Source organism: Trachurus japonicus, chromosome 8, assembly GCF_045865225.1.
Source record: "Trachurus japonicus isolate A0001 chromosome 8, Traja_1.0".
In the NCBI taxonomy this organism is placed as follows: domain Eukaryota; kingdom Metazoa; phylum Chordata; class Actinopteri; order Carangiformes; family Carangidae; genus Trachurus; species Trachurus japonicus.
The window spans coordinates 2,043,303-2,063,325 of NC_140914.1; the positions used below are offsets into that span (position 1 = coordinate 2,043,303).

A 20,023-nucleotide genomic window follows, 5' to 3' on the forward strand; every position below is an offset into this window, starting at 1 on the left:
AGCGGCTGTGACTGCTGTTTATTTTATTGCATAAAGCACTTTGAGCTGCTTCCTTTTGTATGAAAAGTGCTTTATGAATAAAGGTTTGTTTTTGTTGATAGTGTCTGTATGTTAACTGGATTGAACTTTATTTGGAGATAATGAATGTGTTGGGAGAGACACAGGAAATGTTGTGTGTCTGCAGCTGTTGGTGAGACGGTTGCCGTGGTGCTGGGGCGGGTTGGTGCTGTTCACAACCTTCAGTATCGCTGACAGAGAAGACGGTTAAAGAGGAACTATGCAAGATTTGTTTTTTTTACCTTAACTATGCTACATACAACACATAACAAACTCCTACTTTGATCTGTTGCTGTTTTTCTGTGCTCATGCTGTTATTATAAATGTTTGTGCAGACAGTTGATGGTTGGTGATGCCCATGTTTTTGTGAAATCAAACTTTAACACTCACAGAACCTCTAAGCCCAGGGGTGTGGAATCATTTTAAATGAGTGTGTTTATCTGTGCTTTTATGTAAAATATGAAACTATTTATGTCAAGTGTGTTTTTTAGACATGAGTTAAAATGATGAGTTCCACTGAATGCATAACTGTTTAATCGCTCTGGGCTACAAATGACAGAGACAAACCTGTTCTATGGTGTGAGCAGATAAATTATTTACATTTAACTCATAATTTATTAATGTAACTGCATGTTATCATATTTATGGAGGAAAGCCTATTTATGTCTGTATGATATGGTTTGTTGGCCTCGAGCTGATTCCAGTAGGAGGAGTTCTCTTGTTTGGACACTAGGGGGCAGAATTAGAGCAGGGATTGTGGTGGGGCATGTGCCTACGTTTACATGGAGAACATTTGTGTGTGTGAGTAACTGTGAATGTTGAATGACAGAGGATGTTGACTGCTGTTTATTTTATTGCATAAAGCACTTTGAGCTGCTTCCTTTTGTATGAAAAGTGCTTTATGAATAAAGGTTTGTTTTTGTTGATAAAATGTGACGCTGTGTCTCCAGTGTTGTCTGTGGGAGTTTGTGTGATGTGTGTGTGTTGTGGGTCCATGACTTGTTTTATTGTGAAATTGTTGTTAACAACTAAACCTAAGTTATGAAAAGTTAATGCATAAGTTCTGGAGTGTTAATTAATGAGCTGAAGAGTTTATTACCAGGCTGTTGCCACTGATAAGAATGTGGTCTTTGTTAACTTGGTTAAATAAGGTCGATGATTATGGACAAATATCACTGTAATATGATTTATAGTGTCTGTATGTTCATTGGATTGGAACTTTATTTGGAGATAATGAATGTGTTGGTGTAAATGAGTCATAAGAAGAATAAAATGTCTACAGATGTGACAAATCCAAGGCCCAGGCCAGCACACAGGAGTGATGTAGCTGGTGCAACTACCTGAAGCTGCTGACAGACACCAACACTCACCTGTAGCAGACTGCAACCCACTGGCACCACTCACCTCACAGGAAACAGGACGTTGTTGGAGACCATCTCAGGATTTTATTCTGCACACAACAGTAGGAGCACATTAGCTGCATCGACAATGTTTTTATGTTTTATCTCATTAATCACATTCATTTTTAACTGTTCAAACAGAATATTCACTAATTAATAAGATATATACAGGTGCATCTCAATAAATTAGAACATCATGGAAAAGTGTATTCATGTCAGTAATTCAATTCAAAAAGCGAAGCTAACACATTATATAGATCCATTATTATGGCTTAATGAAGACATAAAATTCGGTTTCTAAAAAAAAAGTATATACGGTATTACAAAAGACCAATTAAAAGAAGAAGGATTTTTAATACCGAAATTTTGTCCTTGTGAAAAGTTAGTCCATCGATATGCACTCAATACTTGGTTGTGGTTATTTGACTTGAACTACTGTAAACGGACTTTTCCATGATATTCTGATTTATTGAGATGCAGCTGTAGTTTCCAGTTTCAAACTGAATATTCACTAATCAATAAGATTTATACAGGTGCATCTCAATAAATTAGAATATCATGGAAAAGTTTATTTATGTCAGTAATTCAATTCAAAAAGTGAAGCTAACACTTTATATAGATCCATTATGGCTTACGTTTTATGAAGACATAAAATTCAGTTTCTAAAAAAAATTGAATATTACAAAAGATTTATTAAAAAAAAAAAAAAGCATTTTTAATACAGAAATATTGTCCTTGTAAAAAGTTAGTCCATCTATATGCACTCAATACTTGGTTGTGGTTATTTGACTTGAACTACTGTAAATTGACTTTTCCATGATATTCTGATTTATTGAGATGCAGCTGTAGTTTCCAGTTTCAAACTGAATGTTCACTAATCAATAAGGTTTATACAGGTGCATCTCAATAAATTAGAATATCGTGGAAAAGTTTATTTATGTCAGTAATTAAATTCAAAAAGTGAAGCTAACACTTTATATAGATCCATTATGGCTTACGTTTTATGAAGACATAAAATTCAGTTTCTAAAAAAAATTGAATATTACAAAAGATTTATTAAAAAAAAAAGAAAAGAAAAAGAAGCTTTTTTAATACAGAAATATTGTCCTTGTGAAAAGTTAGTCCATCTATATGCACTCAATACTTGGTTGTGGTTATTTGACTTGAACTACTGTAAATGGACTTTTCCATGATATTCAGATTTATTGAGATGCAGCTGTAGTTTCCAGTTTCAAACTGAATGTTCACTAATCAATCAGATATTTCTGTAGACATGAGATCGTATAGTGGCAGTTTCAGTTGGATCCACAGCAGATGAACTTTAAACACACAGAACAAAGCCACAACACAAACACATGTATGCTAATGAGATGAGATCGTTAAATCCTCGTCTCACCATGAACAAAGAAAAACAACACACAGTCACACACACTTTAAACATGGCCGCCACCTCATCACTCAGTGTGTGTGTGATATTCATGGTCAGTAAGGACTTTAAGAGCATATTATCTACAAATAACGGAGAGAGTTTCACCGTGTGTCTCGGCTCTTCCAGCAGCAGCGACGTTTTGGCGCGTTTTGGGGGGTGCACCGCTAATTAACGCCCCACCTGCAACAACAGCTGGAACCAGGAACCATCGTTCTCTGAACCAAACTGCTGCAGCAACAACAGTTTAGCTGGTTAACATATTTACCACTGGTCTGAATCATATGTGGAGTGGGTTTTAGTTTTGGGGAGCATACGTCAGTCCGACTGCCCACAAGTCCGACGGCTCATTTCTCCGACTACCCATTCTACAGTGTTGAGGTTAGGTTTAGGGTAAGGTTAAGGGTTAGGGCTACTTAAGTCGAAGAAGTGGGAGGTCGGACTGATGACGCAAAAATAAAGAAATGTATGGTCGGAGTCGGAGAAATGGGTGGTCGGAGAAATGGGTAGTCGGACAGACGTCATGCGCCCGTCAGTTTTAGCTGAAGTTCACATAGATAATATCAACTTAAAAACACATTAAATCTAAATACTGACTCAGCTACACACCACCTATGGTTTATGGAGATAACCAAGGAACAGGAGCATTAGCTAAGAAGCTTTGTTGTTGTTGTTTTGTTTCTTTCTTCCTCTCTCTCGTTTACTTCTTTCTCTCTCTTTTTTGTCGTTTGTTTGTTTAACTATTATTATTGTTAATATTACAAGGCTATTATCTCCTCTTTTTTCTGTTTTTTTAAAAACGTATTTTCTCCTCTCACACATGAAACCTCTCATCACTCTATTACTTCTATTACTCGCTATGTTTATAAATATTACCCTTTTACTATTATGTAGGCTATTTTTTTATTATCATTATATTGTTATTGATGTATTTTTCTTTATCTCTTTTGCGTGATTCATTGTAAGGTAAGGTAAGGTAAAGGTATTTTATTTGTCACATATACAGCTAGTACAGTGAAATTCTTTCTCTGCATTTAACCCATCCCTGAGGAGCATTGTGATCTTGTCTTTACGTTCCATGTTCGTTGCTCCTGCTATTCTGTATTTTCTTGTATGTTTTTGTTTTGTTTGTCTTCTATTCTTGTTAACACCACATGTGTTTCGTGTTGTTTGTCTTTACACAATAAAAAAGAAGCTGTGAGTAGACAGAGATGTGAACACGTTGATATTAAAGATAATTTTGAGGTTGACTGATAATGAAGGAAAAATAAAGTTTGAAGTATTGTCCAACAGACAAGATGGCAGCAGATGAGAAGACAAAACCTGCAACAGAGTTAAAGTTGAGAAGTTTGTAAAGTTTGTGTTTGGAGAGTCACAGATAAGATTAGGTCACATGATGTAAGTTGAAGGTAGAAACCTTATTGTTAAGAGACATTCTTTTATTTGGTGTAGCTACTCTGGTTATTATTCACACACATAAGACTGTGTAGTAATGTGAGTCATAAGTGTAAAGGTCGAAGCTCATGTTATGTCATCACGTTCTGTTTAAGCAACGCCCAGCGTGTGTTGTTTTTCTATTCTGACAAAAGAAATGACAAAGGCAGACACTTCAGAAACCATTCAAAATCATCATTGTCAGGCCATTGTTGTAAATAGGAACTCATTCTGAATGATTCTGCCTGGTTAAATAAAGGCTAAATACAAAAAAAAATCTTGGTCAAATTTTTAAAAAAGAGAAAAAATAAATCTGATGAGAAATGCTTTACCTGTGACATGTTTGGATACGTGATAGAAAATAAATGTGTAAATAACAAGGCGATTCGTTCTGTGCTGTGACTCCCTCAGGTGAGCTGCTGCCTGGCTCCGCCCCAGACTGAGGTGTGGATATGAGACAGGTGAGGAGGAGGAGCGAGAGAAAGTGAAAGTATTTAGTTCAGACGCCATTTTAAGAAGAAGAAGGAGTAAGAGCTGCAGCAGGTGAGTGTTAAAACGACATTATTATTATTATTCACCGTTAAGTCTCAGTCCCTGTGAAGTGAAGGGAAGAAGAGTCAGAGTAGTTTTACACTAGTCCGCCATTGTTGTTGTTACTGTTCTTTCTACATGACTTCTAGCGGTGTTGCCCAGGTTACAGGTTAGAGAGGTGACAGGTGAGGCTATGACGTCATCGTTTCACTAAAGATCCGTTTAGTTTTTTCTGAGGCGGCGTTTGGAGATTTACCCACACTGGGACCAGGTTTAAAAATATACAGTTTTGGGGGTGGTCACGTGATCCGGATCAAGATGGACGCTTGAAACTTTTCTCCGCTCCAGGCTTCAGTTAAATCCGTCACTTTCTCCAAGTAAACTCACTATAATCAGCCAAACCGTACTGAAGAAATGCCTAGAAAGCAGCGTGGCAAGGACTATCCTATTTTTTCACCGTCGACTTCCGCCATTCAAAAGAAAATCGCCGAAGTACAAGCGGCTGCACGTGTCTCGAGCGAGGCTAACCAAGGTGATGCTAACACTTCGGAGCCAACGCTAACTGACCAAACAGCTATGGAGCAGATTTTAGCTGAAATAAAGTCTGTGGCCTCCCGGGTGAACGACATGGATCAATCAGTCGGCGCTCGCCTGGATACCATTGACGGTGCACTAAACGACATAAAAGTATCCGTCACATCGGTGGAGAGCTCGTTGTCGGCTCTTTCTAACCGAGTGACGGACCTGGAAAAGCGCATGGAAGAGGCTGAAGAGAGGGTCTCCGCCGCAGAGGACAGCACCGGTGCTCAGGGCACCTGCATCGCCACCCTGGAAAAAACAGTGGTGCAGCTTCAACTTAAAATTGACGATCTAGAAAACCGTGGCCGACGCAAAAACCTGAAAATTGTCAACCTTCCAGAGAAAACGGAGGGCAACACCCCCCTTGCAGACTTCCTCCAGACATCTTTGCCGACTCTAGTCGGCTTGCCTGCTGACTACCCCCCGCTGGAGATCGAACGTGCCCACCGAGCCCTGGCTCCCGCCCCGGCTCCAGACAAGCCCCCGAGAAGCGTCTTGGTCCGGTTTCTGCGATACTCCCAGAGAGAAGCTGTGCTCAGAGCAGCGATGAAGAAACGCGACATCCACCACGGTGGCTCCCAGCTACGGTTCTACCCAGACCTGTCCGCGGAGGTCCTGCGGAGGCGGCGAGAGTTTGACACCGTAGGGAAAGCGCTGGCCCGTCATAACAAATACCGTGGTTTTGCCTACCCAGCGCGCCTCCGGTGTCTCCACGAAGGGCAAATTCGCCTTTTTGACACCCCTGAGTCTGCGGCTGCATTTCTGGATACCTTAAAGTGAGACATTTTCTTCATTCCCAATGTTATCACATGATGGAGAAAGACGGACGTTACAGGTAGTTACACTGAGCCCTCACTGAACATTGTGCATCTCTCTGTGACCACTACATGGACTGAGAGGACAATCTACACAACGGTGCTGATTTAATTTGTAGTTTTCCCCTTGAAATAAGGTGATTTTAGTTTTATTCTTTTTTTTTACTCTTTATAACAGAATACTTAAAGACTGTTGATTTTGCATTATATTTAGTTTGATCACACTATACAGTGCTTTTTCTTTTACATGACTTTTTCTTTTTTTCTTTTTTTTTTTTCTCTCTTTTTTTTAATTTTTTTTATTACAAGTACTGCACCTACGTTTTGAAGTTAGTCTTAATAGCTAAGCCGTTGTGTGTAAGCCCATGTACGCCTTGTACAAATGTTGTGGTCCAAGCAATAATTTGGAAACCCATCATTCTGGGGTGTTTCTCAGTGGTGTTCATCACTTAGCCTGGAGTTAGACACTGTTTCAGGTGTCTCAGTTGTTACTGTGATCTAACTGTTAAGTCAGGATTTGGATTATGCTTAGAATACCCAGTGACTTCTTTTGGGGTTTTTTTTCCTGTCGTTTGGGGACAGGGTAGGGGAGGGTAAGTGCTGCTATTCAGATCTTTTGCGTTTTATTTTCCTATTGTTAAATGTCTGGAGCCTAGGTTCATTCTTTCATATAACTGTTTGCACCTTGACTAATCCCTCTTCACTCAGTACCTGTCACTCAATTACTTTCGTGCTCTGTAGCTCTCATGTCTGGTTCACTTAAACTCACCACTTGGAATGTCCAGGGATTGGGCCATGTAATTAAAAGGAAGAAAATTTTAACATATCTGAAAAAACAAAAATCTGATATAGCATTACTCCAGGAAACAAAGCTATCTAATACAGAACATCTGAAACTTAAGAGGGACTGGGTAGGTCAGATTTACTTTTCTTCTCATTCACAGAACAAAAAGGGTACAGCTATTCTTATAAATAAGAACCTTCCCTTCATATTGGAACATGAAGAAAAAGATTCAGAAGGCAGATTTATTTTGATCAAAGGTTCAATTCTTGAACAGCACATAACTATTCTCAATGTTTACGCCCCAAACAATGATTCACCTGAGTTTATGTCACAAATGATTTTGATGTTTAACCATCATTGCAATGGCCTGGGCTTCTTAGCCGGCGATTTTAATTGTATAATGAATGCCTCTCTGGATAAATCCTCCTCTGCAAACATATCTAACCCGAGGTCGTCTGCCGTCCTTAAAAATTTATCCACGGACACCGGATTGATAGATATATGGCGACACCTAAATCCTAAAGTGAGGGACTACACGTTTTATTCACATCCTCACAATTCATATTCGAGACTAGATTATTTTTTCATTCCCAAACAGTTTTTACATTCTGTTCAAACCTGTTGTATAGAGTCCATTGTTTTATCAGATCATGCTCCGGTACATCTGTACATTAACCCGGTGTTTAACATCCCTAGAACCCCCAATTGGAGATTCAATACATCATTTTTGAATGGCGATTCTTTTTGCACCTTTGTACGGAATAACTTATCGCAATTTTGGCTCGAAAATAAAAGCTCTCCGGTGTCCTCTGCCACAATCTGGGATGCAGCTAAGGCCACTTTACGTGGACACCTTATCTCTTATTGTTCTCATCAGAAAAAAACCCTAGAAGAAAACAGAAAAAATCTTGAAAGGGAAGTGACTAGATTGGAGCAAATACATAAGCAGTCACCAACAGCAGCAAACTTAAAGGCTCTAGTGGCTGTTAAGACTGAACTTAACGTGGATCATACTCGTCACGTCCATAAACTTTTACTTTACACAAAACAGAAATATTATGAATTTGGTAACAAATCCAGTCGCCTGCTTGCCCACCAATTGAAAAACCAAAATAACGATCGCTCAATTAACATGATAAGAACACCGAACGGAGATATCACATGTGATCCAGTGACTGTCAATAGCACATTCCGGGACTTTTATAAATCCTTGTATAGCGCAGAGCAGGTCGACGCCACGGCTATCGCTTCATATTTAAATAACATTTCTTTGCCTACTATTGCAGAGGAGGATCGCTCCAGCTTAGATGCTGCATTCACGCCGGAGGAGGTCTGGGCTGCAATCCAATCTATGCCTAATGGGAAGTGTCCAGGCCCAGACGGGTTTCCATTGGAATTTTTTAAGAAATTCTGGGCAGAGATCCATCCAATCTTTATTCCGGCCATCAATGGTAATTTAAAAGAGGGCATCCCCTCTTCTTGGAGATATGCCTCTATTAGTCTACTTTTAAAAAAGGATAAAAACCCGTTGAATTGTTCATCATTTAGACCTATTAGTCTCCTCAACGTGGACTACAAAATTATTGCAAAAGTACTGGCTCGGAGATTGGAAACCATCCTTCCGAAAATAATAAACCCAGACCAGGCAGGGTTTGTTAAATCAAGATATGGTACAGACAATGTACGTCGTGCTCTTAATATTGTTCAGTATCTTAACACTCATAAAAATCCAGCTCTGATAGTCTCCCTCGATGCCGAAAAGGCCTTTGACCGAGTGGAATGGTCTTTTTTGTTTCCTGTATTAGAAAAATTCGGTCTGGGCCCTAAATTCATTAATATAATTAAATCCTTCTACTCAGACCCAATAGCCACAGTTAACACTAACGGCCTGCTATCCGATGGCTTCCCAGTGCGCAGGGGCTGCAGACAAGGGTGCCCCCTGTCACCTTTATTATTTATATTGTTTATTGAACCTTTAGCTGAGACCATCAGAGCTAATCCTGATATATCTGGAGTTAGGGTAGGTGAAGAAAACCACATCATTTCCCTATTTGCCGATGATGTTCTTTTATATCTGAATAAACCTGAGAAATCAATTCCAGCAGTTTTACATACCATAGCCACATTCAGTGCCTTATCAGGTTATAAGATTAACCTTGGGAAATCAGTCGCTACGCCCTTTAATATTCCCCAGGATATGTCAATTCAATCTCCTTTTCAAGTGTCCAGGAGGGGTTTCAAATATTTAGGCATCTTTGTCACTCCTGACTTAAACAACCTGTTTGAAACTAATTACTCACCTCTAATTCAAAAGATTAAAAATGATCTGACAAAATGGACCTCCCTCCCAACCTCTCTCCTTGGGAGAATCAACACTATAAAAATGAATGTTCTCCCTCGATTGAACTATTTATTTCAAAATCTCCCGTGCTATTTGACCCCTGCCTTTTTTAAGTCACTGAATTCCCATATCTCTCGCTATATTTGGAATAATAAACATCCAAGAGTTAAGTTTTCTTTACTTACCAAGCCAAAAGACCTGGGAGGCCTGTCCCTGCCCAATTTACAATTATATTATTGGTCTGCACAACTTAAAACAATGTCAAATTGGTTTATGAACAGGAAAGATTCTCTATGGTTGGGTCTTGAATCCTTATTCTGTTATCCCCGAAGGCTTAACTCCCTTCCTTTTATCAATAATATAGATCAATTAAATCTTCACAAGAATAACATAATTATTTATAACACACTGTTGGCTTGGCGAGATGCAAAGAAATACCTTAATATCGATCCTGCCATCTCTCTTTGTTCTCCCCTAGCTCTGAATCCAGATTTACCAGCACAGATTAGGAGTATTGGTTTGTTGGATTGGATGTCTAAGGGTCTGTCAAACTTTACAGACCTGTTGGACTCTGACTCGGTTAAATCATTTGAGCAAATCAGGACTGGTTTTAATATTCCTCACAAAGATTTTTATAAGTATCTCCAAATTCGCCACTTTGTAGAATCCCTCTTGAAGACAGGCGGGATACGTATGAGATTGTCAGAACTGGAAAACACTATAGTTCTGGCAAAGACTCCTAAAGGACTGATTTCCAAGATTTATACTTCTTTACTTTATTCTGATTCTTCTGGTTATGACTCTCTGAAGTTGTTGTGGGAGCGTGATTTGGAGGTGACGTTTACTCCTGTAAACTGGGACAAGATCTGCAGCGGGATTTTTCCTAAATGTACTTCAATCTCTATACATGAACAGAACTTTAAATTTTTTCACAGAACTTACTATACTCCTGTTCGCCTCCAGAAAATGTTTCCTGACACTTCCAACCTTTGTTTTAAATGTAAGACACAAAAAGGTACATTTATCCATGTGTTTTGGTCATGTGACCACATCCAGACTTTCTGGAAGGGGGTTCACTCTGTAATCCAGGAGGTCACTGGTAAACAGTTTTTGTTGACTTCTTCTTTCTTTTTACTCAACCATGATGCTCCAGACAATTCTTTGGACACAGACACGAAATCTCTATTGACAATTCTTTTGTTCCTGGCTAAAAAATGTATCTTGCTGCGGTGGTCAACTCCCCAGGTCCCCACAGTCGACATGTGGATATCACAGATTTCTGCTCTTATTCCTCTCGAGAAGTTGACTCATGACCTCAATCACAAATCGGACAAATTTCGGAGGATCTGGGAACCATTACACTCCTTTTTACAGAAGCTTTAACTCAGCATCTGTCCATGCAAGATGAGGACTGCCAGTTTTTTTTTTTCTTTAACTTATTCTGTGTATGTGCTCTTCATTTACCTGTCTCTCTTTATTTATTTATTTTTATTTTTATTTACTTATTCACTTTATGTACACGTACAACGCAGCGCTCACTGTTGGTTTGGGGTGGGTTTTCTTTTTCTTTTCTTTTCTTTTTTAGATGTTCTGTTGTGTCCTGTTTGTACTTATAAAACTGAAAAAACCAATAAAAAAGAGTATTAAAAAAATATATATATACAGTTTTAGGACAAAACGCTGATATGAGAAATAAAAACTGTTAACACACTGTATATTTTGTCTGCGTTAACAGGCAGCTAAGGGGAAAGTTAAGGGAACTTAAGTCAGACAGCTGAGCTCTGAATCCTCTGTTTTTTTCACCTCTTAATGTAAAAAATGTGTGTTTGACCTTCAAAATAAAAGTTTAACACTGACCCAGAGAAGATAAAGAGTCTGAAACACAGTTGATCCACATCAGACCAGGTTCTGATCAAAAACCAAAAGAATAAGAGACAAAACTTTTACTGTTTCCAGACTCATTATCTTCAAAGTTCAAAGTTCAAAGTTATCTTTATTGTCCCTGTTGTAAATGATTTGCAGCCAGGAGGTCCAACAACAAAAACCTAACTCAGATGATTAGTGAATAATAATTCAAGTAAAAACATTAAACATAGTGCATACATGTTTCAGCTGCTTTTTGTTTTGTACAGATGAAATTGTTTAAATGTTTCTGCTCCATTTCTGTGTTGATAAACCAAGAAATGTGTCGTTTTGTTTGTTTCTGACATTTATGAATGTGACGTTTGGTCAGAAGTCAGATCAGATTAATGAGGAAAATACATCATTGTCCTTATTTCTGTGATCAGACCAGACTAATGTAACATTTCTGGAGTGTGCTCTCCACTTGTGGGAATGAACCTTTATTGTGGTGACGTCTGGAGTTGGACTTGACTGCCTCCCTGTGGTCAGAGTGAGGAACTGCAGAACCTTTTACTGTAAAGATTTTATTAGGGTCCGGGCAGCTAAGCTGCCGGGACACTATTGTATTCCTAGGAATTCTTCTTCTTTCTTTCTTTCTTTCTTTCTTTCTTTCTTTCTTCTTCCAAGGAAGTCATACTTCCCATGGGCGAAAACTCACCAAACTTCACAGAAACATCCGACCCCATGCCAGATTCACTCAACTCCAAGGACATGTGCCCCCCCCTCCTAGGGGGGGCACAATAAGCGTTTAAATTGAAAAACTTTAAAAATTCCTACCAAAGCAACGGTAGATGCTACAGTGTTGAAACTTCACCACAATGTCGCCTCAATACTGCTGAAACTTTTGTCCACTTAAACTCATTACAAATTATGAAGTCCATCACTCTGTTTTTTTCAATAACTGTAAAACTTTTAAAATGTATCTCCTCCCACAATTTTTGCTCAATTGTCACCAAACTTGCTACAGAGCATCTCCAGACCGTCCTCCACAAAACTTGTTTCTCGGATTTTTGATTAAGCAAAAATTGAGCCTACAGTGCATGAAAACGTTTGACTGTAAACAGTACTGTAAACATATACCATCAAATTCTTGCTAAATACATTTTCAAACTTCCTGAAAAAAAATGACAATATTCTGGAGTCATGGTTGATGAAGTTTGGCAAATATCAGAATTTTAATTCAAAAACTGAATTTTTGAGAACATTTTGAATTCTGCTCTCATGGGAACAACTGCAGTCAATGTGAGTGTGGAATTTTTAAACATCAGATTTTCTCTTATGAAGCAAAACACTTATCATTAAAAACAAATCACCAACATTTTCATGCTGCAATTTATGTATTATCAGATTTTTGTTTAGATGACTGAATTTCTGAAATTTTGACCATTTCATCACAACAGCTGCCCGGGCACTGGCTCACCTGAGTGGATAAATGAAGCTACACAGCAGGTCTCACTAACAGCCAATTAGCTCAGCGAGATAAGAGCTGGTTCTTGGTGTCAGAGGTTGTGGGTTCGAGACCCAGCAAGGGTAATGATGATGATGATGATGATGACAGATCAAAATGTCACATGTCCTCAAGCTGTTTTGCTGTCTAAATGCAATTTATGTATTAACAGATTTTTGTTTAGATAACATAATTTCTGACTTTTTGACCATTTTTGAAATCTGCCTTTACAACAGCTGCCCGGGCACTGGCTCACCTGAGTGGATAAATGAAGCTACACAGCAGGTCTCACTACCAGCCAATTAGCTCAGCGAGTTAGGAGCTGGTTCTTGGTGTCAGAGGCTGTGGGTTCGAGTCCCAGCAAGGGTGATGATGATGATGATGACAGATCAAAATGTCAGTTGTCCTCAACACGAAACACAAGACAATTGTCCTAATGGTGGCATCACAGCAAGCTTCTAATTTTAAAAATCCAAATAGCTTGGACTGGACTATGTGCGAAGGCTCCTAACATCTTAGAGTCACAGTAGATGTTTAACAAATACATATCATTACCTCAAAAACTGATTTTTCTTTTTACTGTGGTTTCAAATCTGCCTACACGACAGTGAATGGCTTACTCAATTTGTGAAGCCACTATTGCACTGCCACTTGTCAATCAGCTCAGTGTGATAGACAACGGTCTTTGGTTCCCGAGGTTGTGGGTTCAATCCTCAACTGGTCCAAATTGAACATTATAAGGTCAGCTGTCTTGTCTTCCTATTCTCCTGTTTGTTGCTCAGAATTGCCTAAATTTGCCCAAAAGTAGCCCGGACCCGACCCATCGCTGCGCAGCAGCTATAATTAAACAGAGTTATTGTTTGTTCTGAAAATCAACAAGTACAACTCAACAGGAACTTTCAACATTTATAAAATGTAAAATCTGTTTCTGTTTTCTCAGACATTAGTTTTCCTTGTCAGTAACAGTGTCAGCTGTTTCCTGTAAACACACAGAGGGAGGAGATAGAAAGTGAAAGTATTTAGTTCAGACTCCATTTTAAGATGACAGAGGGAATAACGGTGAAGCTGCGTTAGGTGAGTGTTAAACAACTTTATTATTATTCTTCACCCGTTAAAGTCTGTGAGTGTCAGTCCCTGTGAAGTGTGGAGGGAAGAAGAGTCAGAGTGAACTACTGAGACTAAAGGGGGGACAGCAGGAGGACAGCTACTCCCTGTTGTCTCAGTCTGACTCAGGCCCTGTCCACACCGACACTTTCACTAAAACATCTGCTTCTGCTTCGTCCTTCAAAAGCTTTACACTAGTCCCACATTGTTGTTGTTGTAGTTTCTATGTCCAGCGGTGTTTGTTGCCCTGGTTACAGGTTAGAGAACTGAGGCTATGATGTCATCGTTTCACTAAAGGTCCGTTATGTTTTTTTCTGATGCTGCGTTTGGAGATTTACCCACACTGGGACCAGGTTTAAAAATATACAGTTTTAGGACAAAACGCTGATATGAGAAATAAAAACTGTTAACACACTGTTATTCTGTGTGTGTGTGTGTGTGTGTGTGTGTGTGTGTGTGTGTGTGTGTGTGTGTGTGTGTGTGTGTGTGTGTGTGTGTGTGTGTGTGTCCAAAGGAATGGGTCAACTCTTAGGTTCATCTGTGAGGAGTAAAGAAGATCTCCCAGACTTCAGTCTTGGACCTGGACCTGGATCCACCTGTCCATCTCTAAAGAGTGACCGGTCCAAAGGAAATCCTCCAGTCTTCAGTCCTGAACCTGGACCTGGACCTTCAGACTCCCGGTAAGAGACCTGCTCCAGCCTCTTTACCAGTGTTGAGTGTGTTGAGGTCCTGCAGCTCATAGTGACTGTGAGTCAACAGGAACTGGTTCTTGTGGTTGATCACTAGCTGCGTTTCCATTACAAATTTTTGCAAAATAAAAGCGATATTTCTGAAACTTCGAAAAAGTGCAATTGCTATTTGCGGGTGTTTCCATTGAAAGGTATTTTGCTAATGAGCCGTAATGCGTCTTGCGTTTCTATGGTGACGGCACAGCGATCTCAGCTGCTACAGCTGCTGCTGTTATTGTTTTTAACAAAGACAAAAAGCGCTTGATTGCTGAAAGGCAAAGCCCGTGTGGCGCTGCAGCGGCCACAAATAAGGGCGCACTCACACTAGTATATACTATACAGTACACCATACACTCACACTAGGGCCCCCCCCCCTGTCCCCCGCTGGCCCGCACTCACGCCACCTCCAACCCAAGCTGCTCAAGCACGGTTGCCTCCAACACATACGTTGATACAGAGGGATTATTTGTTTACCAACACGGCGGATGTGCGCTTTAACCTGACTGCAGAAAGAACGGAGCCTTTTAACACCAGCGGTGATGAGGCGCTGACAACAATATAGGTGGTTGTGTCCACACACCCGTACTGGTTTATGTGACTTAAGGTGACATGAGTGTGGATGCGAGCCAATCTCCTTCAACCATGCACGGAAAAGGGGAACGATAAAGGTTTTTCTAATTTATTAAGAAACAATACCCAGCAGGTCAGCAATGCATGACAATAAACATGTGGTTCATTTGTCCCCTCAAGTCACATAAACCAACACAGCGTGGACAAACAACTCCGCTGACGTGTAGTAAAGCGAAAAAAGTGTTTCCATTACACTTTTGCGATACACGTTTGTATCGATACGTCTCAAAAACCACCTCATGAGAGCGTAAAAACTTTCTAGCGATATTTGAGAGTTTTTTCGAAATGTAGGTGTTTCCATTACCAGTTTTTAATTTCGATATTTAGGTTTTGCGCATTTCAAGGGGAAATGGAAACGCACCTAGTGTCTTCATACTAACTGCTCAGGGGTCTCATTTATAAAACTGTGCGTGGGATCGTTACTAAAAGTGTACGTACGCCCAAAAGCCAAGTTTTGCGTGCGCCAGTAAATATTCAGACTTATAAAACCGTGCGTACGCACACTTGCAAGCAAAGTTCCCTTTATAAATCACAGAGTTCCTACAAGTGTGCGCAGCTGAATCCGTTTCACGTTCCGCCCAGTACACGCCCTGTTTTAACCCTAGATGGTCAATGCAAACCACCACATGAATGCAATCTGCATGTCAATGAGCCTGACGTGCTGTTGTTCTGTCGGTGTTGTGAATTAGCTGCAGGTGTGAAAGTGACGACGTGACGTGTTGCTGCAGCTGTTAACGGCGTCAGCGGCTCAGAGCGCACGCGGTGTTGTTTTGGTGCGCTGCCCTCTCACATGCTGGACCCGGTTCGGCACATGGTTACAACAATGACAATAGTTCTAATCTGAAACCAGTTATTAACCTTCATCATGGTCTCCCTCTCCCTCCTTTCTCCTCCAGCGGTGCCGTGGTGCAGAATTACGCACGGGGCTCACCGCTGTATTATTTACAGTAATTAGACTGATCGATAAAACTTTGAATAATTAGCAGAATCAGTTACATTCTGAGGAATGATCATTGACACTTCTCTTGATAACAAGAAAACAGAATGTAACAATTGTGCGAACGATTAGCTACTGGATTTCTTTTCCCAGGGTTTGAGATTTAATTGACTCTCGATCATACAGTATGTTCACAGTATCATAGGAACATATAGTTATTTACACCATGTATTTATCCCATGCAGCCGCGCCTCCTCTGGTGGTGATTAAATATAGAGAAGGAATTTTGATTTTGAATTTAGATAGATAGTTAGATTCTAATTAGATGTTTCTGAAACACCAGTCCGATGCAAAATAAGGGCGCTGTTGAATTAATCACCGTGGCAACATGGATCTAACGCATACGGGTTGAAATTAAATGTGTGACGGCCGATAATAAAAACATAATCGTTCTTCTCACTCATCATTTCCTGAGTCTGACGTCAGTTCACCACCACACCGTCTGTGTCGCCAATTCCCCTTTTCCTCCAAACCAGCGTACGCCTGGCTCAGAGTTTGCTTAGAGCTGCGCACATTCTCCCGTCAAGTTTGTTTTTTATAGATCACTACCTTGGCGTGGAAAGTCACGTACGCCACTTTCAGCCCCGTTTTGTGCGTACGCAACGGTTATAAATGAGACCCCAGGTCTCTTCATGTTTCTTCTGAACTGATCTGATGAAAGAACATCTGGACTTGTTCCTCCTCCATGTTCTTCCTGCAGCTGATCAACATGAGCTTTAAAGACGTGGCTGATTCCAGGTGGTTTGGTGAACGTTGATGAGCTGGTTTCTAACAGAGTTTACAGCAGTTTGCAGGATCATTTTACAGCCTGAATGATGAGTTTCACATGTCAGAGCTTCGCTGTAGACACTGTCTGAGCAGCAGCATCTGGATTTGTTCACAGAGATGATGTCTAATGAGTCATGAAACAAGATTCTTCAGTGAAGGGACTAAATGCAGTAAATGGAGTCAGTGAAGGTTGAAGCCTGAGTCAGAGAGAAACCAGGAACCAGATCCATCAGACAGATCAGAGATGTGGAGCTGAGACTGTGACATGTTGTTGATCCAGAAATGTCTTGACAGGAGGAAGAGGAGTGGTGTCTCTGACGTCCTGAAGGATCATGGACAAAGACCCAGAACCAGAGGTGAGCTGCAGACAGCCAATCAGAGCAGCTGTGGACAAAGTGAGACTGAACATCTGTCTGCTGATGTGGTCATTAGTGAAACCAGGACCTGTTGTTTTCTCCAGAGTCATTGTTCCATCACACAGCACTGACATTTAAGATGATGATTCAAACCTTCTCTTTGTTGTCTGTAGTTTTTCTGTAGCTGATGAAAATAATCTGATCAGATTGTCAGACTCTCTGTCTTCAGTCTGACTCTGTCTCTTGTCTCTCAGCAGATCGTGGTCTGCAGGAGGTTTTAGATCAACATAAGATCAGTCTGAGGAGCAGATGTGAACGAGTGACTGAAGGAACTGAGGGAACAGGAAGTGGAACAGGAAGTGGAACCCTCCTCAACAGTGTCTACACTGAACTCTACATCACAGAGGGACAGAGTGAAGAGGTTAATACCCAACATGAGGTGAGACAGCTGGAGACAACGTCCAAGAAGAAGACCCTCCATGACACTACAATCAAGTGCAACGACATCTTTAAAGACTTACCTGTCCAACAGAGAGAGGACGTCTCTACGGTCTCACCTGTCCAACAGAGAGAGGACGTCTCTACGGTCTCACCTGTCCAACAGAGAGAGGACGTCTCTACGGTCTCACCTGTCCAACAGAGAGAGGACGTCTCTAAGGTCTCACCTGTCCAACAGAGAGAGGACGTCTCTACGGTCTCACCTGTCCAACAGAGAGAGGACGTCTCTACGGTCTCACCTGTCCAACAGAGAGAGGACGTCTCTAAGGTCTCACCTGTCCAACAGAGAGAGGACGTCTCTACGGTCTCACCTGTCCAACAGAGAGAGGACGTCTCTACGGTCTCACCTGTCCAACAGAGACCCATCAGAGTGGTTCTGACCAACGGCGTCGCTGGCGTTGGAAAAACCTTCTCGGTGCAGAAGTTCACTCTGGACTGGGCCGAGGGCTTGGAGAACCAAGATGTCAGTCTGCTGGTTCCTCTTTCGTTCAGGGAGCTGAACCTGATCAGAGATCAGCGGTTGAGTCTTCTCAGGCTGCTCCATGTTTTCCATCCAACATTACAGAAGGTCACAGCAGAGCAGCTGGCTGTCTGTAAACTTCTCTTCATCTTTGACGGCCTGGATGAAAGCCGACTGTCACTGGACTTCAACAACAGGGAGGTCGTGTCTGATGTCACACAGACGTCATCAGTCAACGTGCTGCTGACAAACCTCATCCAGGGGAATCTGCTTCCCTCGGCTCTGGTCTGGATCACCTCCAGACCTGCAGCAGCCAATCAGATCCCTCCTACATGTGTCGACAGGGTAACAGAGGTCCGAGGCTTCACTGACGCCCAGATAGAGGAGTACTTCAGGAGGAGGTCCAGTGATGAAGATCTGTCCAGAAGAATCATCTCACACATCAAGACGTCCAGGACCCTCCACATCATGTGTCAAGTCCCAGTCTTCTGCTGGATCAGTGCTACAGTTCTGGAGCACATGTTGACCACAGACCAGAGAGGAGAGCTGCCCAAGACCACGACTGACCTGTTCTCACACTTCCTGCTGGTCCAGACAAAGAGGAAGAAGAACAAGTACGGTGAAGGACATGAGACGAGTCCACAGGAGCTGACGGAGGCCGACAGGGAAGTTCTTCTGAAGCTGGGGAGGCTGGCGTTTGAACAGCTGAAGAAAGGAAACATCATGTTCTACCAAGAAGACCTGGAGCAGTGTGGTCTGGATGTCACAGAGGCCTTGGTGAACTCAGGACTCTGTACTGAGATCTTCAAAAGAGAGAGTGTGATCTTCCAGAAAACAGTCTACTGCTTTGTTCATCTGAGTGTTCAGGAGTTTCTGGCTGCAGTCTACATGTTCCACTGTTTCACCAACAGGAACACACAGGTCCTGGAGAACTTCCTGGGAGAACAACATGATGATTTAACCCTGGATCTCTTCCTGCAGAGAGCCATGCAGAAATCCCTCCGCAGTAGAAACGGTCACCTGGACCTGTTTGTTCGCTTCCTTCATGGCCTCTCTCTGGAGTCCAACCAGAGGCTGTTAGGAGGTCTGCTGGGTCAGACAGACAACAGACCAGAAACCATCCAGAGAATCATCAACAACCTCAAGGAGATGAAGACTGATCAAGTCTCTCCTGACAGAAGCATCAACATCTTCCACTGTCTGACGGAGATGAAGGACCAGTCAGTTCATCAGGAGATCCAACAGTTCCTGGAGTCAGAGAAGAGATCAAAGAAGGAACTCTCTGAGATCCAGTGTTCAGCTCTGGCCTACATGCTGCAGATGTCAGAGCAGGTTCTGGACGAGTTGGACCTGAATAAGTACAACACATCATATCGGGGACGATGGAGACTGATCGCAGCTGTGAGGAACTGCAGGAAGGCTGAGTGAGTCCAGACATGATCAATAACACACACACACACACACACACACACACACACACACACACACACACACACACACACACACAGTCTCAGGTCAGTTGTGTTGTTTCTCCAGATGTTTTAACACTGTGAGTTTTAAACATGCAGATGTTTCAGTTTGAGCTTCAAGCTGAAGATGAAAGTCCAACAAAGATGGACTTGAACAATGTGCAGGTCTGACAGAGTGATGAGGGTCAGGGCTGGGTATTGATCACTGATCACCTGAATCCATCTGATCTCTGATTCACTTTGATTCCTGATTCAACATCATGATTGTGTTTTAGATTTCAGTCCCAACTCCAGTTT

The 20,023-nt window shown here is 41.3% G+C and overlaps 1 protein-coding gene and 1 long non-coding RNA gene across 2 annotated transcripts in view; one reads left to right on the top strand and one right to left on the bottom strand.

Annotated features, from left to right (window-relative positions):
* LOC146982292 (uncharacterized) overlaps positions 1 to 14,486 on the bottom strand; it is an 81,851-nt gene extending 67,365 nt beyond the window's left edge. The window contains exon 1 of the long non-coding RNA XR_015036243.1: positions 14,401 to 14,486. This is a non-coding gene — a long non-coding RNA (uncharacterized LOC146982292). The remainder of the gene's footprint in view (positions 1 to 14,400) is intronic.
* Positions 14,487 to 17,077: 2,591 nt separating this feature from the next.
* LOC146982295 (protein NLRC3-like) lies at positions 17,078 to 19,685 on the top strand. The gene is made up of 2 exons (XM_085785564.1): positions 17,078 to 17,113; positions 18,048 to 19,685. The coding sequence occupies exons 1-2, from the start codon at positions 17,078 to 17,080 to the stop codon at positions 19,683 to 19,685; spliced, it is 1,674 nt and encodes a 557-aa protein (XP_085641690.1).
* Positions 19,686 to 20,023: the final 338 nt, after the last annotated feature.

Bases quoted from the DNA above. Each gene is read 5' to 3' on its own strand.
- LOC146982295 (XM_085785564.1), top strand. From the start codon at position 17,078: ATGAAACAAGATTCTTCAGTGAAGGGACTAAATGCA. The intron at 17,114-18,047 runs GTAAATGGAGTC...CCTGTCCAACAG, and splicing joins CAGTGAAGGGACTAAATGCA to AGAGAGGACGTCTCTAAGGT.